The sequence below is a fragment of the Nansenia antarctica genome (assembly GCF_963989245.1).
Source record: "Nansenia antarctica genome assembly, chromosome: 1".
NCBI classification, from domain to species: Eukaryota; Metazoa; Chordata; class Actinopteri; order Argentiniformes; family Microstomatidae; genus Nansenia; species Nansenia antarctica.
Genome location: NC_137674.1, coordinates 65,159,304 through 65,181,321, shown reverse-complemented (window position 1 = coordinate 65,181,321; position 22,018 = coordinate 65,159,304). Strand labels below are relative to the sequence as shown.

General features: G+C 41.2%; 1 protein-coding gene across 2 annotated transcripts; it reads left to right on the top strand.

The window, feature by feature from the left end:
- Positions 1–594: 594 nt before the first annotated feature.
- Positions 595–21,887, top strand: acp1 (acid phosphatase 1). Of its 2 annotated transcripts, none has more exons than XM_080539503.1 (6): positions 595–661; positions 1,688–1,761; positions 3,023–3,136; positions 7,252–7,313; positions 14,049–14,154; positions 21,199–21,883. In XM_080539503.1, exons 1-6 carry the CDS (start codon positions 619–621, stop codon positions 21,274–21,276), a joined length of 477 nt encoding a protein of 158 aa, XP_080395629.1. In that variant the 5' UTR covers positions 595–618; the 3' UTR covers positions 21,277–21,883. The 2 variants fall into 2 exon arrangements, with proteins under 2 accessions (XP_080395629.1, XP_080395630.1); XM_080539504.1 differs by lacking the exon at positions 3,023–3,136 and adding an exon at positions 2,845–2,958 and having other exon boundaries at positions 605–661; positions 21,199–21,887.
- Positions 21,888–22,018: the final 131 nt, after the last annotated feature.

Below are 22,018 nucleotides of genomic sequence, written 5' to 3'. Positions count from 1 at the left end.
TTTTTTTTTCCTAGCACCAGGGGAGCCCCCCCTCCCAAATTTCGTTGTATGGTACCTGTACTATATCAATGACAATAAAGACCATTCATTCATTCATTCATAAAGGGCATCTGAAATCTTGGATGAACCCAGGCGGTAAAGTGTGATTGGTCAGTGCTTAACTTAGACGCCATGCATGGACTGACCTTAAGGTTTGGCATGTACACAAACAGGGTTCACATTTGCAAATGATGGGGTTTAAAATGGAGTGAGCTTGACAGTACAAAGCATGTTTGAATGACACTCTGCCCAATAAAAGATTAATATGTTGAGTCAGTCTATCATCGAGGAAATTAATAACAGCAGGAAAGGAACACATCCCTGTCCACTCTCATCCAACTTTGCTGATGTTGGTCCGTAAAGTGAAGTTGGTGACTTTGATGTGATCATGCTTGGATTGGAAATAGACTTTATATCATGTGAATCTAAAAGTACCAACCCACCCTTGATCATTCATGACACAAATTCATGCAAATGTACAAGGTATGAGAGTTTTTAAAAGCTGTCAAAGAGTTATAATTTCAATCAGGCAGAAAACTGGCCAATCCGGAGAGTGTGACATAGGACCCCAAAAGCAACATGGCAGCCAGCAGTGGAAAGTCGGTAAATTTCGTGTGCTTGGGTAAGAAACCAGTGTTCTAAACCCAACACAGCGTCTAAGGATGCATGCACATGGCAGGTCGACTATGCTATGAAGACATTACATATGTACAATAACAATGTTAATCATGCTGTGAACTGCTGAACATCCAGAACTGCAAATTGTCGTTTGTAAAGTGGCACTAGCCGGGTGCTCTTGCTAAAAAAGCTAGTATAGCAAGCTAAATCAATTTTAAAAATAGTGGCAAACTTTTGCACTGAATAATAATAATAATAATAATAATTAAAAAAACAATAGCGGCGTTTTGTGTTTGCCGCCATTATTGCTTATTACAAGACGTCAGAGCTTACATAATATGTGTAGTTTAGGCCTACATCTAATTTGCTAGCACACATAGCTAGCTAGCTAATACATTTCACTGCCTGACTTAAGACCTTTTTGCTGGGGCTTAGCATACATAATTGTACAGACTCTCCAATTCATGCTTCATTAGTCATTCTCCTTGAGTGATGAGTGTACAGTACCCACATCTGAAATGTGAAGGCACCGTGAGTAATCAATCAAACTCGAAGACCTTTGAACAGGGTTGGGAGTCCAATGTATAGTGACGTATCAGACTAATTGAACTCACAAGGCAGAGGAGGGAGGGGAAGGCTGTCAGAGGGAGGGGAGGGGAGGGCTGCAGTGACTATGGTCCCAGAAGAGCCTGCTTCAATTGTGTTAGTTGCATATGTTCCCATGATTGCAAATTGTTAGCCTATATTGAAATTACAGAAATCAAGACCATGTTTCATCATGTATTGTATGGTTTATATTGTATGGTTTAGCTTATCGTGACAATCCTGCCACCCTTGCTTTCCAGCATCACCACATTTAGCCTAGGCCTATCCTATCTATATCCTAACTGTACAGTACAGTCAAACTTTGCCATTAGATTTATTTAACTTATATATACCGTTATATACCTATATTTTTATGTATATATTCTACATATTTGATTGACAATTCAGCTTTATGGTATTGATGTATTCACTTTTTTTTAAACAGGGAACATTTGTAGGTCCCCCATCGCTGAAGCCGTCTTCAGGAAGATGGCGACAGACAGCGGGGTTGCTGACAAGGTAAAGCTGAACCTTCATAGGAGAATCTCTAGTATGCTGTTTGTGCATGGCATGTACAGTGCAGTAGCATAGCCACAGTATGTCAATTACGAAATAATGCATAGAAATATTGTTTGTTTGATGATATAGGCGTATGCATTTTATTTTGTCTATCCAGGTCATATACAATAGATTAAATTGTAACGTCTCACTTACTTTTAACAACAGGGGAGGCTGGTGGAGGTGGAAATTGTTGAATAGGTTAATTGTAATCCATGGAATAGAACGAGGAGTCGCGTTCCATGCATCACAATAAGCCCATCCTCTGATGTTTACCTCCTCCAGCATCCCCTCATTAACAATTACTATTCTTGATCAAATATGTATACCCCCCTACTGCACATCACAGTGCGCATCTCTCATACTCTGCAGTGTTCTGCTTCAAGAGCTAACAGGGCTTTGAAATGTGTTGTTTCTGCTTTCCATGTCCTTTTTAACAGTATTGATGAACCAAGGTAATTCATACAAAAAAAGAGCATTGATTTGAAACTAAATGTAACCAACCAGCCCCTAACATGAACAAATTGCCGTCAGACACTGATTTGATGGTCAGTTTTGACCATCTGTTTTCCTGCCTAATGGTGTAATGACATGGCCACATTCAACTATCAGAAAATGGATACAGGTGGATATGTATGAAATCACTATCTGAATTGATCTGTGAAATTCGGAAACAACCTACCAACTTGAACAATGAAACCAAGCAGCCTCAATACAAAATCTTTTTGGAATTGTTTCGAATTGGCTAAACCCGACAAACAGATTGTGGAAAGTTTAACTCCTTCAAACATTCAAGCTGCAAAAACAATCCATAATGAAAATGTAGTTTGGTGTGGCTGGGGCCTAAGTTTTAGGAAGGGTAAACTGATCTTATGTCTGTGCCCAAGGGCAACTTCTATAATGAACTATTAAATGAAACTCTTGCATGTAACCTATCTAAGATGGTTCCAACGTATAGCCTGTGCTACACTGAGTCTACGCGTGTGTGTGAATACATTTTTCTGTGTTTGTTGTTGTTGTTGCTCCCTCCATTGCTTGGCGTAGTGGAGGATAGACAGTTCTGCCACCTCCACCTATGAGATAGGCAACTCTCCAGACCACCGCGGTCAGGCCTGCATGAAGAGGCACGGGGTGCCCATGAGGCATGTAGCCAGGCAGGTAGGACCAACCCCCCTTTCTCCTCTCCTCCTAGCTCTAGCTCTCGTCTTCTCTGTTGTTTCAGTGGCTCATAGACAGTGGCGCCACGTCTGACTGGAACACAGGCAGCTCTCCGGACGCCCGTGGTCTGGCCTGCCTAAGGAAGCATGGCATTGAGACCGACCACAGGGCCCGACAGGTACAACAGAGTTTGACCCCCTGGGGGTCCTCGCTGGGTCACTTTGGTGTGTGTGTGTGTGTGTGTGTGTGTGTCTGTGTCTGTGTGTCCATGTGTGCGCGTGTATGTCTGTGATAAACCCAGTTGGATGATATTTGTTAGAATATACGTGTGGGAATGTCCTATGATTACAGGATGTATATTGGCAGTATGAATTCTCTTTAGGAGAATAATTTTCATAATCAAACTTCAATGTTTTCACTGCATAGATTGCATGTTGCATGACATGCTGTTAAATTGAGTTGAACTAAAATCACACCACAGTGATTATAGTTGTATCGGATAGGGATGTCCCGATCCCACTTTTTCACTACCGATACCGATACCGATACCTGGGCTTCGGGTATCTGCGATACGATATTTGTATACATTTTTTGACCCCTGAATAATAACAAATACCTCCCCTTATAGTCCACACCAACAACAGTTACATTAAAGACTGCCAGCCTTTATTAAAGCAACAAATGCGACGTGTTGTGGATTGGAACTACGGATCATAAGCTTTCAAATGATGTGTCATACATTGAAATCCGAAAAAAGATGACGAAGTTAGAGTCATTTGAATGTTGTTAGACGTCAGGCACATATGGGGTTAACCTCTTTGTAATGAAACCGGAAGCACACAGCGCTACGAACTATGAGAGCTTATGCGCATTTTAAGCGCATATAGGACTCGCGTGAAGCATTTCTGCGACACGCGTTTCTGTTCACTGTTTTCATTCCCTCATCGCTTATACACATAAGTTTGACTGCGCATGACAGTAGTTCAGCTGTCTCTTAGTCGCACTGGTGCGATTGAATGTATTTCCAAGTCGCACAGAAAACCAAAACAGTCGCACTATTGAGCCCTGGTCATGCACGTGACCACTGGCTACTACTGTTGTCGTCACTTGAGTGACACGCCAGATCGGGCACGCGGATCGGAGCCTTTTTTTGGGGGGGTCCGATCTGCGATCCAGCATTCAGGACCAATATCGCGGCGATATCCGATATCAGTATCGGATCGGGACATCTATCGGATGTTATAAATCGTAGTACACAGTCTTCCCAGCATGACGTCCCCAAGTGGTTTCCCCTCTGTTCACTGTAAAGAGACGAACCAGCATTGTCGTCCAACGCTCCTTTGCTGCAGACTGTGTTACTGGGCCTTGTGTGCTTGTCTTTTCCCTCCCCAAAAAAGTATTTCCAGCTCTCCTTGTCCTGGCTGGGCTCAGGGGCCTGACCCAATGCCGGGGAGCTGCCGCCATGTTCCTTCGTCTCCCATAACCGACACAGCCTTGACCCTCTTCTAATCTCCAATGGGGAGAGCTCAACGCTAGCCCAAAGCCAACCAAAAATGCAGTCGATGAAGCATAGGGTTCCTTCTCTCTTCTCTTCTCTTCCCTTCTCTCTGTCTCTCTCTCTCTCTCTCTCTCTCTCTCTCTCTCTCTCTCTCTCTCTCTCTCTCTCTCTCTCTCTCTCACTTTCAATGAACTTTAACTCTCCCTCTTCTCTGCCGCCAGTGTCCAAGCAGGCGTCTCTCCGAAAAGACTACTGGGAGACAAGGCGGGCCCCCTGTTTAATCAAATTTGTTTATTGTTGTTTGTTTTACTAAGTAAATGAATCCAGAAGTTCTTTACCGCCCGAGTAAAAGAGAGTTTTGTTGAGGCTTAGAACTGGATTTCCTGGACCAGATGTTGGTTTGTTTGGAAGACGGGCCCTGGGTTTTGTTAATATAGTACTCTGGTGTTTCTCTCTCCCGAATTCAACTTTTCAGAAAGGAGCGTCATTTTTATTGTCAAATATACAGTAGTTGCATCATCCGTCTATCACCGTGCAGGGTTCGACATTAAGGCTTGTCCGCTTGTATGTTTTATGTTCGGACAAGTGGACTTCCTCCTGCAGTTGTCCGACGGACAAGTCAAAACAAAAAAAGAAATCAATATGAATTCCTCCTTCCGATCTGAATAGTAAAAAAATAGGCCGTGCCTCATTCTCGCTGAGGCTATTTAAGTGCTCTCGTAGTTCATTATCATCGATGTTATAGAGTAGACGTTCATTCATAGTTCGTAAATTCGCTCTGAGAGCGCCGAAGCGCACACTGCGTTCAACGTCATAAAGGGACCAAGTAATTTGATTGGACAAGAAGCATTCCATGAGTGCTGATCAGATTCCAGAGCGAGTTTACGAACGCAGCCATAGTGTAGCCTACGTTGTGGGTCTATCACTAGTGCAGTGGTTCTCAAACCTCTCCTCGGGGACCACCAGCCGTTCCACATATTTGATCTGTTCCACCACCAGCACACCTGATTCAACTAATCAAGTACAAATCATAATTGCTTTGCACTTGATTAGTTGAATCAGGTGTGCTGGTGGTGGAACAGATCAAATATGTGGAACGGCTGGTGGTCCCCGAGGAGAGGTTTGAGAAACACTGCATTAGTGCCATTTGCGTGAATGCGTATTCGCGTCTTCTCAATGCCACTTATTTTCATGTAGTTCGATGCGATCGTATATTTTACGTTTTAAGATGAGCACATCGCAATGCGAACTTCAGAATGGCACTAGTGATAGGCAACCAACAATGTACCTATAACATCCACAATAATAAACTACGAGAGCACTTAAATAGGCCTACGTAATAGTTAATAAGTAATACGAACAAAGTGTTGGAAACATTCCTCAGAGATTTTGGTCCATATTGACATTATGCAGATTTGTGCCAAGAAAATATCCCCCACACCATTACACAATCACCACCATTTCCTCCCAGAGAACTGCCGCTCACTGGATATTTCTCTTTTTCTGACCATTCTCTGTTACCCCTAGAGATGTTTGTGCGGGAAAATCCCATTAGATCAGCACTTTCAGAAATAAACAGCCCGCCTGGCACCAACAACCATGCCACGTTCAAAATCACATAAATCTTTCCCATTCTGATGGTTGGTTTGAACTTCAGCAGATCGTTTTGACCAGTTCTACATGCCTAAATACATTGAGTTGCTGCCACGTGATTGGATGATTAGATATTTGCTGTTGAAAAGGTGTACCTAATGAAGTGGCCAGTGAGTGTAATATTGCTTTTTCAAAATCTTTGTATTTGGACAAGTAACTTGAGCTCTCGGACAAGTAAAAGATAAGTTCACTTGTCCAAAGGACAAGTACCTGAAAAAGCTTAATGTCAAGCCCTGCCGTGTATGGGGTGTAACCCTGTAGAGGCAAAGTATGTGTCTTGATATGAGGAGAGTTCGCTGCTCACTATAATGTACACACCACCATTTGATAGAATAATTCAACAACTCCACTGGGTATCTTTCCTCTTATCTGTCTGAACTGGAAACAGCTCCTTATCCTCCTACCCATTCCTCAAGTACCCGTGCCTCCCAACTGTCTGTCAGAAATTCCAGACATCTGGGTCTACCTCTGTCTTGTCAAGGGCGTTCATCTGAAGCTTTTTAACATGGAATGGCAGCAGAGGAGGAAGACACATATATTATAGTGTGTGTGTGTGTGTGTGTGTGTGTGTGTGTGTGTGTGTGTGTGTGTGTCTTTTTCTCTCTGCCCAGTCGCTCCGAATCTTATTCTATAGCTTTGACCTCACAAAGCCATTATCAAGGCCTCCGTCTTTTGTGAAATGGCTGCTGAGTGAGGTTGACGTGTTGCACAATCCCACTCCACATACAGATGTGCTCCTTTGATCCCTTTCATAACCCTGTATTACATGATGGAGGGATGGGGGGGGGGGGGGGGGCACTGGTGCAGACCCAGACACACATAAACTTGCCTTCTCTCTCTCTCTCTCTCTCTCTCTCTCTCTCTCTCTCTCTCTCTCTCTCTCTCTCTCTCTCTCTCTCTCTCTTCACCCTTACTGTTCAGTTCTCTGGAATTGTTCCAACTTCAGAATGGGTGTTATCTCCCTATGTCCGTTTTACTCAAGCAGAACCAGCGTGACGTCTTCACCGCAGTTATGTAACTTATTATACCAGTTGTCTAAGGGTCCGTCTCAATAACAGTTTATTGAGAGGAACTGCATGCCGTCTGTGTTCTACCATCTACAAGTGCCAAAGTTAACATTTGTTCTGTGTTATTTCTCGTAGGTGACTAAGGATGACTTTCTGACTTTCGAGTACATTCTCTGCATGGATGAGAACAATTTGAGGTAGGCACATTTCAAATCTGCAATTCCCACTGCGTCTGTACAATTTGTAACATCTGCATGGACATGCTGACTCACAATACGGTATTCTGTGACATGTTGCTGCTATTCATCATGATTTACACCATCCTGGTGTTTCCCCTGAGAGACGAACAAGTTGTCTCTTCTTTAAGGTAAGGAAATCATACACAAGGGAAATGGTCCATAGGGCAAGGCTGCGGGGTAACATTGAGGCCGGGGGAAGGGTAACTGTGACTTGCTGGCCACCAGTAGCTCTAGTCAGTCCACATGGTTAATACTTCATATCTAGGGGGTAACATGGTTGAATCAACAACTACATATGTTTATCAATAGAACATTTATTTCAAAATAGAAAACGTTACACTTCATAACGTATTGTAATCATAACACGTGGTATGGGCTGGGTCCGCATTGACCTGCCGTTAGGTCCACATGTGGACCGTGGTCCGGACTTTGAGAAGCCCTCGTCTAGCGGTTAGGATTCCTGGTTTTCACCCAGGCAGCCCGGGTTCGACTCCCGGTGTGGGAACCAATGATTAGCAATCTGAGCCATTACAGGTTACATGGTTGAATCAACAACTACATATATGTTTAATAATCAGTAACATTAGAGTCGTTAAGGCATGTTAACAGGCAGGTGATAAACGATTACTATTACATATACATATTTTGCTATTACATTTCCTCCTTTTGGTCACACGAGTAGATCAATAAAGAAAAAATAACACATGGTGTTTCATTCTTTGTTATGCTAAGTTAAACTGGAGAAAGGTGGAGGGCAACTTTCCCATGGATGATATATTGTGGTCTGCCGTTTATGGACATTTATGACCAGCATTTAAAGGGACTTCCTGTACTGTATCATATCTGTACTATACTGCATATTGTATGATACTGCATTTCATCTCATTGTACTGTTCTACTGCAGTACGGCTGGTCCCGCTACTACTACCACCATCACTTTCTCACTTTATTTCCTTATTCCACTTATTTTATTACTTACCATACTTATTTTACTTTATTCTATTATTGTTGATTTTGTATCCTTCTGCAATGCCAATGTCGAAGAACTTGAGCCTAAGAATTTTACTCTTTTGTACCCGTACATTGGATGTAATAAAAGCAATTCTGATTCTGATTATGGAAAGGATAGCAGCATGTTCTCCACCACAACATATATATATTTTTTTTTTAATATTTCCATTTCTAATTCCCTTTCCTCATTCCCACCCACCATCCCCTCCAAGGAAAACATACATACATACAGTACATACATACATACATGTATGCATACAATATACAATAGATCAAAGCAGTAATGTCTGGGTGGTCTGTACATGCTTAGAACTGACAGATATACAAACGAGAAAAAATACAACACAATAAAATAAATTGGAAAATAGTAAAAGAAAAAAAAGGGAAAAGTACATATTCTAAAAGTTTGGTTTACTATTACAAGATAGAGGTTAATTCGTTTTACATTTCCTTTTTTACATCCTTGGCTTCCATCAGGCGACCCATAATCAAATCAAAGCAATCCACGACAAGCACATCTGTCCAAGCAAGCGAACCAAGGCCTTTCAAGCGAAAGATAAAGTCTCTACGTAGTCTATGAAGGGGGACCTTCAAGGGGGACCTTCAAACTTTTTCCGAGACCCACGTATTGAGTACCTGATTTTTTCTAATTTCAGCGAAGTCATCACCTCTCTAATCCATTGTATAAATGAAGGGTGGTTTGTTGACTTCCAGTTAAAAAGAATAAGACGGCGTGCCAGGAGACAAACAAAGCCAATAGCATTTTTCTGATGAGCAGATAAGTTCTCCTCTGACTTTGTCACACCAGAAATGGCAGTAATAGGGTTGGGGTCAAGTATTCTACCACATATATGTGAGAGGGATTCAAAAATGGAGTTCCAGAAATTGTTCAGTGTCTGACATGTCCAAAACATGTGTCCCAAAGTGGCAGGTCTATGGTGGCATCTGGGACACTTGGGGTTTACTGCAGGGTATACTTTAGCTAATCTAGCATTTGAGAAATGTAGTCGGTGAAGGACTTTGAACTGTATTAAACCATGTCTTATACAGAAGGAAGAGGTATGGATGCAAGCTATGCTGTCTTCCCATATCTGCTCTGATATTTCTTCCCCAATGTCCTCTTCCCATTCTGTTTTGTTGTCAGCCTAGGTGAGCTGTTCAGTGTGTTGTGGAGATCAGGCCCTTCTCATATGGGTTAAGATCTAATATGATGTATCGACTCAGCTGGGGGAGTGCAAGGGAAAGATGCAAAATGTTTTTTTTTCAAAACTCCGGACCTGCAAGTATTAAAGAAAAGTGTGACCTGGGGATATTATTGTCATGACATATGTGGTCAAATGTAGTGAAAATTGTTATCTGTAAACAAGTCAGAGAAAAATATAAGACCATTTCTTCGCTGCAACTAACGATTATTTTGATAATCGATTAATCTGCCGATTATTTTTCCCGATTAATCGGATAGAAATGAAAAAGAAGAAAGAACAGATTTATTTTGCAAATTTTATTTTATGTTTTCTAAATCAGCCAGGCCTATACATATACATGTGCAAAATGAATAAGTATTAATACAAAATAATAAATAATATAAATAAAAAAGGCTTTGCTACATCAAATAGGTTTAACAACAGGCCATGGACTATGGCGGTAGATTGTTTCAATAAAGTAGTTGAACTCTAGCTCAATACATGCATTGTTTTAGGTAATAACTTTGCTTAATGTAAAGGTCAGTAACCCAAAGTGCAATATAGGCTACAGACAAGACACTAATGTTTTTATATAACAGATATGCTCCAAAACAATGCAATGTGTCCTCTCACCCCATACAATAGGCTAGGCGACAGTCAGTGCCTCACTCTAACTCACGGGTAGCTTGGTAGGCTACCACTAGCTAGCCTTTAGCTTATCACCTCTGCTCTACCACTGACGTTAGCCAGCTAGCTAAATACACTTGTCATGCAATATTGAATTCATGAAACACTCACTGGCTATCGCATTACATTACAGTAATTTAGCTGACGCTTCGCCAGAACTCACAAGTGCATCTACCTTGGACGATTTCGGTCGAGTCGTTTTCTCCGCCATGATTTAAATGTAGCCGCCGCGCCGGTGTAGGTACCGGATTTTCCCACCCTACCAGATTTTCACACTTTTCCGGTTCCGGTCATAGGTTCTGCCCTTTCCGGCCATAGGTAGCGCTATGATTCGTCGCCAACGAATTTCATTATCGATTTTTATCGATTTCATCGATTCGTTGTTGCTGCCCTAGCCACATCTTAAATGCTGGATCTGTTTGTGAAGGTAAGATAAGGTGGTTAAATGTGTTATCGGAGAATGCGTACTTGCTTGCTGCAGATTGAAGTGTCTTCTGAATTGGTTCCAGATTTAAATAGATTTTTCTACATTGGGATTTGCAATGTGGGTGCCTGGATTTAGAGGTAATGGAGAGGTCAAAAAACATATATAGGGTAAGTCGGGAGGCTGGCCTGCAGCTCCATGAGTGACCAAGTCGGGCCTTCTTGGTCTGAGAATGTGGTTCCGGAATTTAGAGATATTTACTGCCCAGTAATAATGCATAGCCCTCCTTCTGGTTTTGACCTTTCCAAAAATACCATTCTCATACGTGGGTTAGATTTGTTCCAAATGAACGTAGAGATGCATTTATCTAATTGTTTAAAAAATGACGTTGGTCAGTAATTTTAACAGCATTGGTGCACCCTGCCAGAGAAAAGGGGAGATTCGACCACCATGCTAGGTCTAGCTTGGTGCGGTCCAGTAATGGCGTAAAGTTGTGATTAAGGAGTGCTGCGCCTGCGAATGTACTTGTTACATGTCTCCCCACATATGTAAGGCTCTTAATTTCTACTTTAAACGGCAACTGGTCATATCTCGTTTTCTCTGCTACCTTATTAATAGGGAAAACTAGGCTTTCCGTAAAGTTTATTTTATAACCTGAGAATTTCCCAAACTCACTGAATACATCTAATAAGTGAGGTATGGAGTCTTCTGGGTTCGAAATATAAAGGAGCAAGTCATCTGCGTATAATGACACCTTGTGCACCGTTTCTCTCCTTATTACCCCAAGTATCTGAACGCAGAGCCACTGCGAGAGGTTTGATGGCCAAATAAAAAATAAAAAGGGAGATGAACAGCAGCCATGCCTTGTTCCTCTTTGGAGAGGGAAGTAGTTGCAGGTGATATTATTAATGTGGACAGAGGCTTTGGGTGCTGAGTATAAGATTTTGATCCAAGTGCAAAATAGTTGGGCCAAACCCAAATTTCTTCAACCCTGTCAAAAGCCTTTTTCGGCATCCAAGGAAATAATAGCCTCAGAATATATGGCTGAGTGGTCAGAGTATAGAATGTTAAATAGGCGTCGCATATTGAAGTAAGACTGCCTCCGTGGTATAAACCCTGTTTGATCAGGATGAATAATAGTGGTAATGGCAGTCTCCAGACGAAAGGGCCTTAGTTATGAACAGCAAAGTAGGCTGATTGGTCTGTAGGAGCCATAGTCGAGGGTCCTTATCCTTTTTTAACAGTACAGAAATTGTGGCGTGTGTAAGCGTCTGAGGTAGCTTCTCTTTAGAGAGGATTTCATCATACATTAGTTTAAAAATTAGGGTAAGTTTGGAGGAGAACAATTTTATTTGTTGTGTGATCTCATCAGCAGATATTGGGCTGTAAAAAGAAATGTGCTTATCTGGATTAAGGCTTGGGAGTTTCAGTTTGTCTACGTTTGTCAGTTTTCCTGCATAAGTGAAATATCAATTAGAGCTTCAGAGGAGTACAGGTCAGAGTAATATTGCTCGAACTGGTTATTCATAATTTTTGGATCCAATGTTGTTGTACCTGGGCCTGTTCTGGTCTCTGGAATTCCACTCCTGGCGGCTGATTGCTTTAGTTGGTGAGACAACAACTCGCTGGCTCTTTTTAACATTAATGCGTGAACTCGGCAGCAACAACACACAACACTTTCTCCAGCAGTTAATGACAACGATGTCAACGATAGAGAAATAAGCCACATTAAAACCACATTCATCTGGGTACAGGATCGCTGTGAATGATCTTCAGCTACATGGTATATTCAACGTCACTAGCAATTTATTGATCAATAGAACATTTATTTCAAAATAGAAAACGTTACACTTCATAACGTATTGTAATCATAACACGTGGTATGGGCTGGGTCCGCATTGACCTGCCGTTAGGTCCACATGTGGACCGTGGTCCGGACTTTGAGAAGCCCTCGTCTAGCGGTTAGGATTCCTGGTTTTCACCCAGGCAGCCCGGGTTCGACTCCCGGTGTGGGAACCAATGATTAGCAATCTGAGCCATTACAGGTTACATGGTTGAATCAACAACTACATATATGTTTAATAATCAGTAACATTAGAGTCATTAAGTCACGTTAACAGGCAGTTGATAAACGGTTAGTATTACATATACATATTTTGCCATTACAGTACCTGTTCTACACACACACACACACACACACACACACACACACACACTCACTCACTTACACGCACCTCAAGGCCTATGTAATGTTGAGGGTAAAGTCTGCTTTTAACGAGCGATGTCCTTAAGCTCTTTTCAGAGGCAGGGGGAGGGATATTTCTTGCTACTTTGAACGTTTGGGGATCAGTTTGAGATCACATGCCTATTGTGGATCCGGTCAGTAAGCAGCTTACTGAGTTCTTTGGATGCCTAGTCTTTGCTCTTTGGGGGCAAGTTTTCTTTTCCCTTCTTTCTCTCGTTCTCTCTCTCCCCCTCCAAGTGTTTTGCAGGCTATATCGAGAGAGGGAGAATATCTGAGATTAACTAATCACCATTACCAATTACACCTCATCATCACCAATAAGGCTGATTTGAGTCGTCAGGGCTTTCTTTCATTTTAGTTTAGTCAATGTGAGAACCCTTTATCTTTGTGGGCTGGGGCATTTAGAGTACAATGTACTTCACCTTGGTTTTGACCCTCACCCCCACCCTTACCCCTTTTGTCCTTATCCCACCCCTGGTACAGGGAGGCTATTGCTCTACAGCAGAGTTGGGGAGTTGGGGGGTTACTATTGTGGACTTTACTGTTTTGAGTATTGGACTCTTTCCAGTTTGGCACCCATTCCCAAACTGTGGGGGAGGCCTCTCACCGGTGCCAGGTCCGAGCGCTCCGGCTGCTAACTCATATTAGTCATTACTTACATTGGGAAGGGCCTCGCAACCACCAACAATTACCCCTGGCCTTTTTAGTGCCTTGGTAAATTTTTGTCCTCCACCCACAGCATTCCAAATCCTAGTGTTGTGCTTAAGGCCAATTACTCCCAACACAAAATGAAAGAGCAATCTTATAAAGTCTTAATAGCTCTCAACGATTGGGAAGACTTGTCTGAAGAATCTGATTAGTTGCTCATAACTGTCAGAATGAATCAGAATCCCTCTGATTATGCAGATTTTTACACATGGATTTGGTTTCATTTGTTGCTCACTCATAAAACACATGAGAAGTCAATTGTATACTCTGATTCTGTCTATTGGGTGCTTTAGAAACGGATGGAATTGAAATCTGTGTAATACGTGTGTCCGCTGATCTCTTGGATGATGAACTTCAGTGTATTATGTATTTGGTTCCAGAATGGACCTCTGAATGAGGTGAAATATCTTACTGTTTCTTCCTTCTCTGCATAGCGATCTGAAAAAGAAGGCGAACGCGGTGAAGAACTGTAAAGCAAAGATTGAGCTCCTTGGCTCGTATGACCCTGAGAAACAGTTGATCATCAAAGACCCGTACTATGTAAGTAGTCTGACTCTGCACAACATTCTTATTTCACAGTTAATTAACGTATTAATTGAACATATTATTTAACAGTTCTACAAGCCCTCATCATGTGAAAACCAACTCAGATTCAAAATCAGATTCTTCCTGCCTTCTGAGAGAAAGTGTTTGAATCAATTATAAAACGTCTCCTGCTCTCATAATACTGTGCCTTCTATAATTATTGGAGCAGTGAAGCGTTTTTTTCTTCTTTCGCCTCTTTATTCCAAAAGTTTGCATTTGAAATCAAACAATTACTATGAGTTTAAAGTATAGATGCTCAGGTTTTATTTTATGGTATTTTTCTACATATTGGTTTCATCATTTAGAAATAACAGCACTTTTTATACGTATATAGACTCTCTATTTCATGGCATCATAAGTATTGGAACAAATTAATATAGTGTCCATATTAAGCTCTCATGTTTAGTATTTGGTCTGCATTCTTTGCATGCAATAACTGCCTGAAATCTGAGACCCATTGACCCCACCAGACCCTGTGTATCTTCTCTGGTGATGCCCTGCTAGGCCTGGACTGCAGCCATCTTCAATTGGTGTTTGTTTTGAGTTTTTTATGCCTTAAGCTAATCAAATTCATGCTCAATTGGATTTAAATTTGGAGATTGAGATTTGCCAGTCAAATACTTTCCACGTGTTGGCTCTGAAATATTCCCTAGCTATGGTAGTATGTTTTGAGTCATTGTATTGCCGTATGATGAAGCGCCTTCCAATGTGTTTGTACTTCAACAGACAGGATGTTTTTGTACTGTTCAGAATTCATTTTTCAGCAGCTACATCAACAATGATGACAAGTGAACCAGTTCCAGTGGTAGACATACATGCCCAAGCCACTATAGCCCCTCCACTCTGACAGATGTGGTGATGTGCTGTGGATCTTGGGCAGTTCCTTTTTTTCCTCCAGACTTTACTCTTACCATCATGCCTCTTGCAATCTTTGTCTCATATGTCCACCAGACCTTTTCCCGGAACTCTGCAGGCTCTTTGAGATACTTTTTAGCAAACTCTAATGTGGGCATCCTGCTTTTGTGGTGTAGTGGTTTGCACCTTGCAGTGTAGTCTCTGCAGTTTTGCTGGTGAAGTATTCTGCAGACAGCAGTGACTGACATCCACGCCTACCTCCTGGAGAGTGTAATTTGTATTTTCTTAATTATGGTGAGCATTCTTTGGTCATCCACTGTCTTCCTCTGCCTACCCAGCCGTTTGCGATTACTGAGCTCTCCAGTGCTTTTTTTCTTTTCAGTGTTTCAAACACTTTCATTGATGTGGGCAGACATTTCATGTTGTCACACTCCAAAAACAAACACAAAGCCTAGAATCAAAACTAGACAATTGACAGCTCTCTTTTGCAGATTATATGACAGAACACATATGACTAACCAGAATCATTATCCCAATACTTTTGGAGCCATGTATAAAAAGGGGGACTATGTATAAACAGTGTTTGTAATATTTCAATGAGTACAAATAAAATAAATAAAACCTATATTTTTAACCTCATAGTAATTGTTTGATTTCAAATCCAAACCTTTGGAGTGAGCAGCCGAAAGAAGAAACAATGCTTCACTGTCCAAAGAATTACGAAGGACACTGTGCATTGTGCCAGGTAGCCTTGCAAGTTTTCACCAGAAATGCCAGAAAAAGTCATATTTCCTTGGGAGCAAAGCCCACAATACATATGTCTCATATTACACCCTGATAAAACCTTGATTTTTAAACCTGTTTTATTTTCTGGCGGATAAACTTAAACAAATCTTATTCTCTTAAGTATTTTGTTCTCTTCCCATGGACATCTCTTGCTCTCACCCCTCGTTTAACCATCTCAACGTTTAAAGGCCAAGTTACTGTAACTCTTTTTGACCTTAAGTGCTTCCTATGCTCTCGGAAGTCCTGCCAAATGGCACGGAAGTGGAGCCCCGGTCAGTTTATGCTGAATGAATTGGATTTCTACATGGATGTGATGATTGACGGAGGGGGAAGGGGGGTGGGGGGGTTGAAGCGAAAGTTTCTGCGGAATGAATTGGATTTCTACATGGATGTGACGATCGAGGGAGCTGGGGGGGGGGGGGGGAAGTGAAGGGAAAGTGTCAACGGGTGTTGGGGGTTGTAGAGTTTAATGATTTGAAATTCAGTTGTTGATCTACAGTGCGTTAAGGAGGAGGAGTTGTGGGGTGGGGGGGGGTGGGGGAATGTTTCTGGAATGTAACGGCGCAAGCAAACTGCATTCTTGAGTTTCTGAAGCTCCAAACGAGGACTATGATTATGACTATAAATCATATTGGCTGTCTTGTATTCAAAAAGAAAACATGAAAATAAATATTAATAATTTGAGTGGTTTTGACATTAGATGCATGTTGTGGATAGACCTCTATTCGTCTAATGATATGTTTCTCTAATTGCGACCTTGTATAAGGGGTTGGAGAAAAATAACTTTGATAGCATAATGACAGAAAGGTGTCTATATCGAGATGGTTGGATGGTGGTTGGATGGGTTGTGGTTGACCACCAGTGTGTGAGTACCAAATATTTATGTATGTGTGTGTGTTCCTCTCTGTGTTAACTCCAGCTGTTTTTGTGTTAGCCAGAAAGAATTGTAGCCTTAAACATGGTTTTCGAAATGCTTAAATGAATATTTTAGAGCCTCAACAACATTTGGGGCTGTGGTCCCGGGCCAGTGGCCGCAACGCACGGCAGCGGAGCGCAGCAGAGCCAGACAGTTCTCTCTGTGTCATGATAAATGGAGACACGAGTTCCTCAGTCCAACCGGGAAGATGATGACAAGCTCAGAGGAGTAGAGTTTAGTTTAGAGACCAGAGCGTTTCGTGGTTCTCAGACAGGTCGGATGACTGGGTGGGTGTTTTTCTTCTTCTTTTTTTTACAGTCTTCAGGTGTGGTTGGGTATTTTCCTGCCAACAGAATGGAATATTAATATATATATATGGAATGGAATATTCATATTCCATTCCATATATATCATTCAGTAGTATTTCACCCCCTGCTGATTTTGTGAGTTTACCCCCTTACAAAGAAATGTACAGTCTATAATTTGAATGATTTATATATTTAAATTATAGACTGTTCATTTCTTTGTAAGGCGGTAAACTCATAAAATCAGCAGGGAATGAAATATACAGTGGGGGAAATAAGTATTTGATCCCCTGCTGATTTTGTAACTTTGCCCACTGACAAAATGAACGGTCTATAATTTTAATGGTAGGTTTAGGTTTTAACAGTGAGAGACTGAATATAAAAAAAGAAAATCCTGAATATATTATATTATATAAAAGCTATACATTTATTTGCATTTGATTGAGCAAAACATGACTTTGTTCTTGTTGGAGAAACCCTTGTTGGCAAGCACAGAGGTCAGACATTTCTTGTAGTTGGTCACCAGGTTTGCCACATCTCAGGAGGGATTTTGGTCCAGTCCTCTTTGCAGATCCTCTCCAAATCCTTAAGGTTTCGAGGCTGTCGCTTGGCAACTCGAAGCTTCTGCTCCCTCCACAGATTTTCTATAGAATTAAGATCTGGAGACTGGATAGGCCACTCCATGACCTGTGCTTCTTCTTCAGCCACTCCTTTGTGCACTGGCTGTATGTTTTGGGTCATTGTCGTGCTGGAAGACCCATCCACGACCCATTTTCAGTGTCCTGGCTGAGGGAAGGAGGTTCTCGCCCAAGTTTTCACGGTACATGGCCCCGTCCATCGTCCCCTCGATGCGGTGAAGTCGTCCTGTACCCTTAGCAGAGAAACAGCCCCAAAGCATAGTGTTTCCATCTCCATGCTTGACAGTGGGGATGGTGTTCTTGGGGTCATAGTCAGCATTTCTCTCCCTCCAAACACAGTGAGTCGAGTTGATGCCAAAGAGCTCGATTTTGGTCTCATCTGACCACATCACCTTCTCCCAAGCCTTCTCTGAATCATTCAGGTGTTGAGATGAGGCATCAACTCGACTCACCGTGTTTGGAGGGAGAAAAATGCTGACTATGACCTCAAGAACACCATCCCCATTGACAAGCACGGAGGTGGAAACATTATGCTTTGGGGCTGTTTCTCTGGACAATAACACATTTTCCATAATTTTGGCTCTGTACGCCACCACTAATGGATTTTAAATAAAACAATCGAGATGCAATTGAGGTGCAGACTTTCAGCTATAATTGAACAAAAATATTGTATGAAACCTTTAGGAATTGCAACCATTTTTATACACTTTTATACCCTATTTTCAGGGGCTCAAATGTAATTGGACATATTAACATAATCATAAATAAATTGATAATTTTTAATACTTTGTTGAGAATCCTTTGTAGGCAATGACTGTCTGAAGTCTGGAACCCATGGACATCACCAAATGCTGGGTTTCCTCCTTTGTGATGCTTTGTCAGACCTTTACTGCAGCTGTCTTCAGTTGTTGTTTGTTCGTGGGTCTTTCTGCCTTTATTTTTTGTCTTCAGCAAGTGAAATGCATGATCGATCGGGTTGAGATCAAGTTATTTACTTGGCCATTGCAAAATATTCCACTTCTTTGTCCTAAATACCTCCTGGGTTGCTTTCAGAAAGTTTTGGGTCATTGTCCATCTGTACTGTGAAGCGCCGTCCAATCAACTTTGCTGAATTTGGCTGAATCTGAGCAGATGCTATATCCCTAAACACTTAAGAATTCATCCGGCTGCTTTTGCCTTCTGTCACCTCATCAATAAACACTAGTGACCTAGTGTCATTGGAAGCCATGCTTGCCCATGCCATCACACTGCCTTCACTGTTTTACATATGATGAGATATGCTTCGGATCATGATCCATTACAAGCCTTCTCCATACTTTTTTCTTCCCATCATTCTAGTACAGGTTGATCTTAGTTTCATCTGTCCAAAGAATGCTGTTCCAGAACTGAGCTGGCTTTTTTATGTTTTTGGCAAACTTATCTGGCCTTTCTATTCTTGAGGCTCATGAATGGTTTGCACCCTGTGGTGCACTTGCTCTTATGAAGTCTTCTCTTCATGGTAGACTTAGATAATGCTATGCCTACCTCCTGGAGACTGTTCTTTACTTGGCTGGATGTTTTGAAGGGGTTTTCCTTTACAATGTAAAGGATCTTGCGATCATCCACCACTGTTGTCTTCCATGGACGTCCAGGCTCAAAATGCACCAAATGATTTAGCCACTCCTAATGTTCCTGCTATCTCTCTGATGGATTTGTTTTTGTTTTTGCAGCCGAAGGATGGCCTCTTTCACTTGCATTGAGAGGTCCTTTGACCACATATTGTGTATTCACAGCAGCTTCTAAATGCAAATGCCACACTTGGAAGCATCTCAGACCTTTTACCTGCTTAATCGATACAGAAATAACGAAGGAGTACACCAAACCTGTCCTTGAAACAGATTTTGAGTCAATTGTCCAATTACTTTTGGTCCCTTGAAAAAGAGGGGGCTACATATTAAAAATCTGAAAACCCTTCGTCCAATTTGGATGTGAATACCCTCAAATTAAAGCTGTCACTTTAAGCCCATATGCCTTATATAACTAACTTGAATATGTTTTGGTAAACAGCTAAAGTAAAAACAAATCGGTCAGAGTCCAAATATATATGTACCTACCTGTACATGAGATGTGTGTTTAAGTAAAAACATTTGTACTGAGTTAAGTATTGAGTTAGGGAAGTCTGTTGTAGTTTCCTCCTGACATAAAAGGAGCAGTCAATCATTAAAAGGAAAATATGTCAGACTGTTCTTGCATTTTCAAGGAAGTGTAGTAAACAAAGTACCTAAAGTAGAACATCTAAAACTTTTTTTACAATATCGATGCCATACCAGGAGGACTCCACTCTTCAAGACAGTGTTTTAAAAATAAAAACATCTGACGTCATTTGGCCATTTTAGAGTTCAGGTTACATTTTTGTGTCGTGCTCAGACTCTGAGTTGTAAGGCTCTTTTCCCTGGTCGTTACTCATACACAGCTGATCTTTCTGTTTATTAATCTGAGGTCATTGCCTTGGCAGTCCCCAATCAACCTCTACAATAGAACCTCTGTTTCACCAACACATTGGGACAGACCTTAAATCTATTGTGCTTATTTTTTTTTTGCATCTCTGTTTTGTATATTTCCATGGAAAAGAAGTGTCTTACTTGCGGTTTTTAACATTGAGGCTTAAACAAGTTTGCCACATAAGAGAGATGCTCTGTCTAAATGTCTCTGTTAAAAGTAAAGGCTGAAGCAAATCATTCCTAAAAGGGCACGGCTATAGTTTTGAAAACTATAAGTTTGAAAAGTATTTTTGACAGTTGTAATAGATCTGTCAAGTCTCTGAAAGGTGGAATGTTACTCTTGTGGGACTGAAAAGCTGTTTTCTTTTTTATTAGCCAGTTGAAAAGCGAGAGCCAATTGGCCATACTTGTCCAGGTTGTAGGCCTTAGCAAATCAACTGAGAATTTGGTACTCATGGGGGGAATTTTATTATCCGGTTGAGTTCCCAATGTTGGCCCCAGGGGTCCTGTGTTGTTGTAAAACCGTGTGAAAGACCAGGCCGCTGAAGAAACACCTGTCCAATATTAACAGTTTCATGTTTAGGTGAAATATCATCTTATCCTGAATTGTCCTCATAGGCCAGTAATGAAAGCTTCTAGTTCTTTGTTATCTACTTTGCTACCACTGCACAGGCAACAGTTAGCAGCACAGTCTCCAATAGACAGGATTCCAACTGAACCTAAGTTAACATCTTAAGTCTCTTCTGAAACTTCAAACAAAGTTAAGGGTCAGTTGGAATATTGTCTCTTGGAGACAGCGCTCAGGGTTGGGGTTAGATAATGTTTCATCCAGACATGAAGTTAGGCTGAATCATCCCTTTAACAGAATACTCCAACATATTGTGCTGCATGGTGACTAAATGCATTCTGGTTCAAATATGAAGAACGGTGCAACACTGTATTGGTTTTGAAGGTAAAAATGTCAGATAAAAATGTATGTGCAAAACAAATTAATTACTTTTTTCTTTTCTATTTCATAGGGGAGTGATGAAGACTTTGAAACTGTGTATGAACAGTGTGTGAGATGCTGCAAAGCCTTTTTGGAAAGCAACTCATAACAACACCCAAGATCTGACTGGTGAACAACAACGCAAATGCTACTCTCGTCGGAAAAACACAATGTATCACCCATAATTGTGCAGTTACAATATGCTTTGACTAGGTGACTCTTAATAGTTCTTCCCATATTTGTAATGCTGTGGTCAGATGACCATCACAACCGCTACACTATGTCTTAATTGTAAAACAAACTGTATTGTAACTAGAATGCTTTTTTGGAGGAATTCACTGACTGACTGGTCAGGTATTTTCTTCTTGAAGGAAGACAAAATAAAAATTCAACATGTAGGTCTTTTCCCCTTTTTTTGTAGCCTTCAACATAGTAGAGATTAATATGGAAGCAATGTCACATGACCGGAGATTTTGTGAGTTCAAAGAGCAAGGTTAAAGGTTTAGACTGGGGTCAAAGTTAATGCTAGTCCAAATGCTAATCTTGGCAGGTATTTGATGAAGGTTAACTGAGTTTAAATGTGTCATTACTTTTGCTATTGGTATTTCGAACAAAATAACATGACCAAGCAGAATAACATATAGGTCTGTTCTAACAACTAGCTAATGATGTTACTTAACACCTTCATCTTGCACTGACACCTCCTTACTATTGTTTGACACAATACTGCCCATGAAAATAAACACAGAATATTACGTTTTCAGTTGTATGCGACTGCGGCTTAAGCTCATGATTTGTGATTGACAGAAAATGAGACTAGAACATGCATAATCACACGGAGGAAGGTATTG

Excerpts from the sequence above, each read along its gene's own strand:
- acp1 (XM_080539504.1), top strand. The coding sequence starts at position 619 with ATGGCAGCCAGCAGTGGAAAGTCGGTAAATTTCGTGTGCTTGG. Across the intron at positions 662-1,687 it reads GGTAAATTTCGTGTGCTTGG|GGAACATTTGTAGGTCCCCC; the intron begins GTAAGAAACCAG and ends TTTTTTAAACAG. Across the intron at positions 7,314-14,048 it reads ATGGATGAGAACAATTTGAG|CGATCTGAAAAAGAAGGCGA; the intron begins GTAGGCACATTT and ends TTCTCTGCATAG.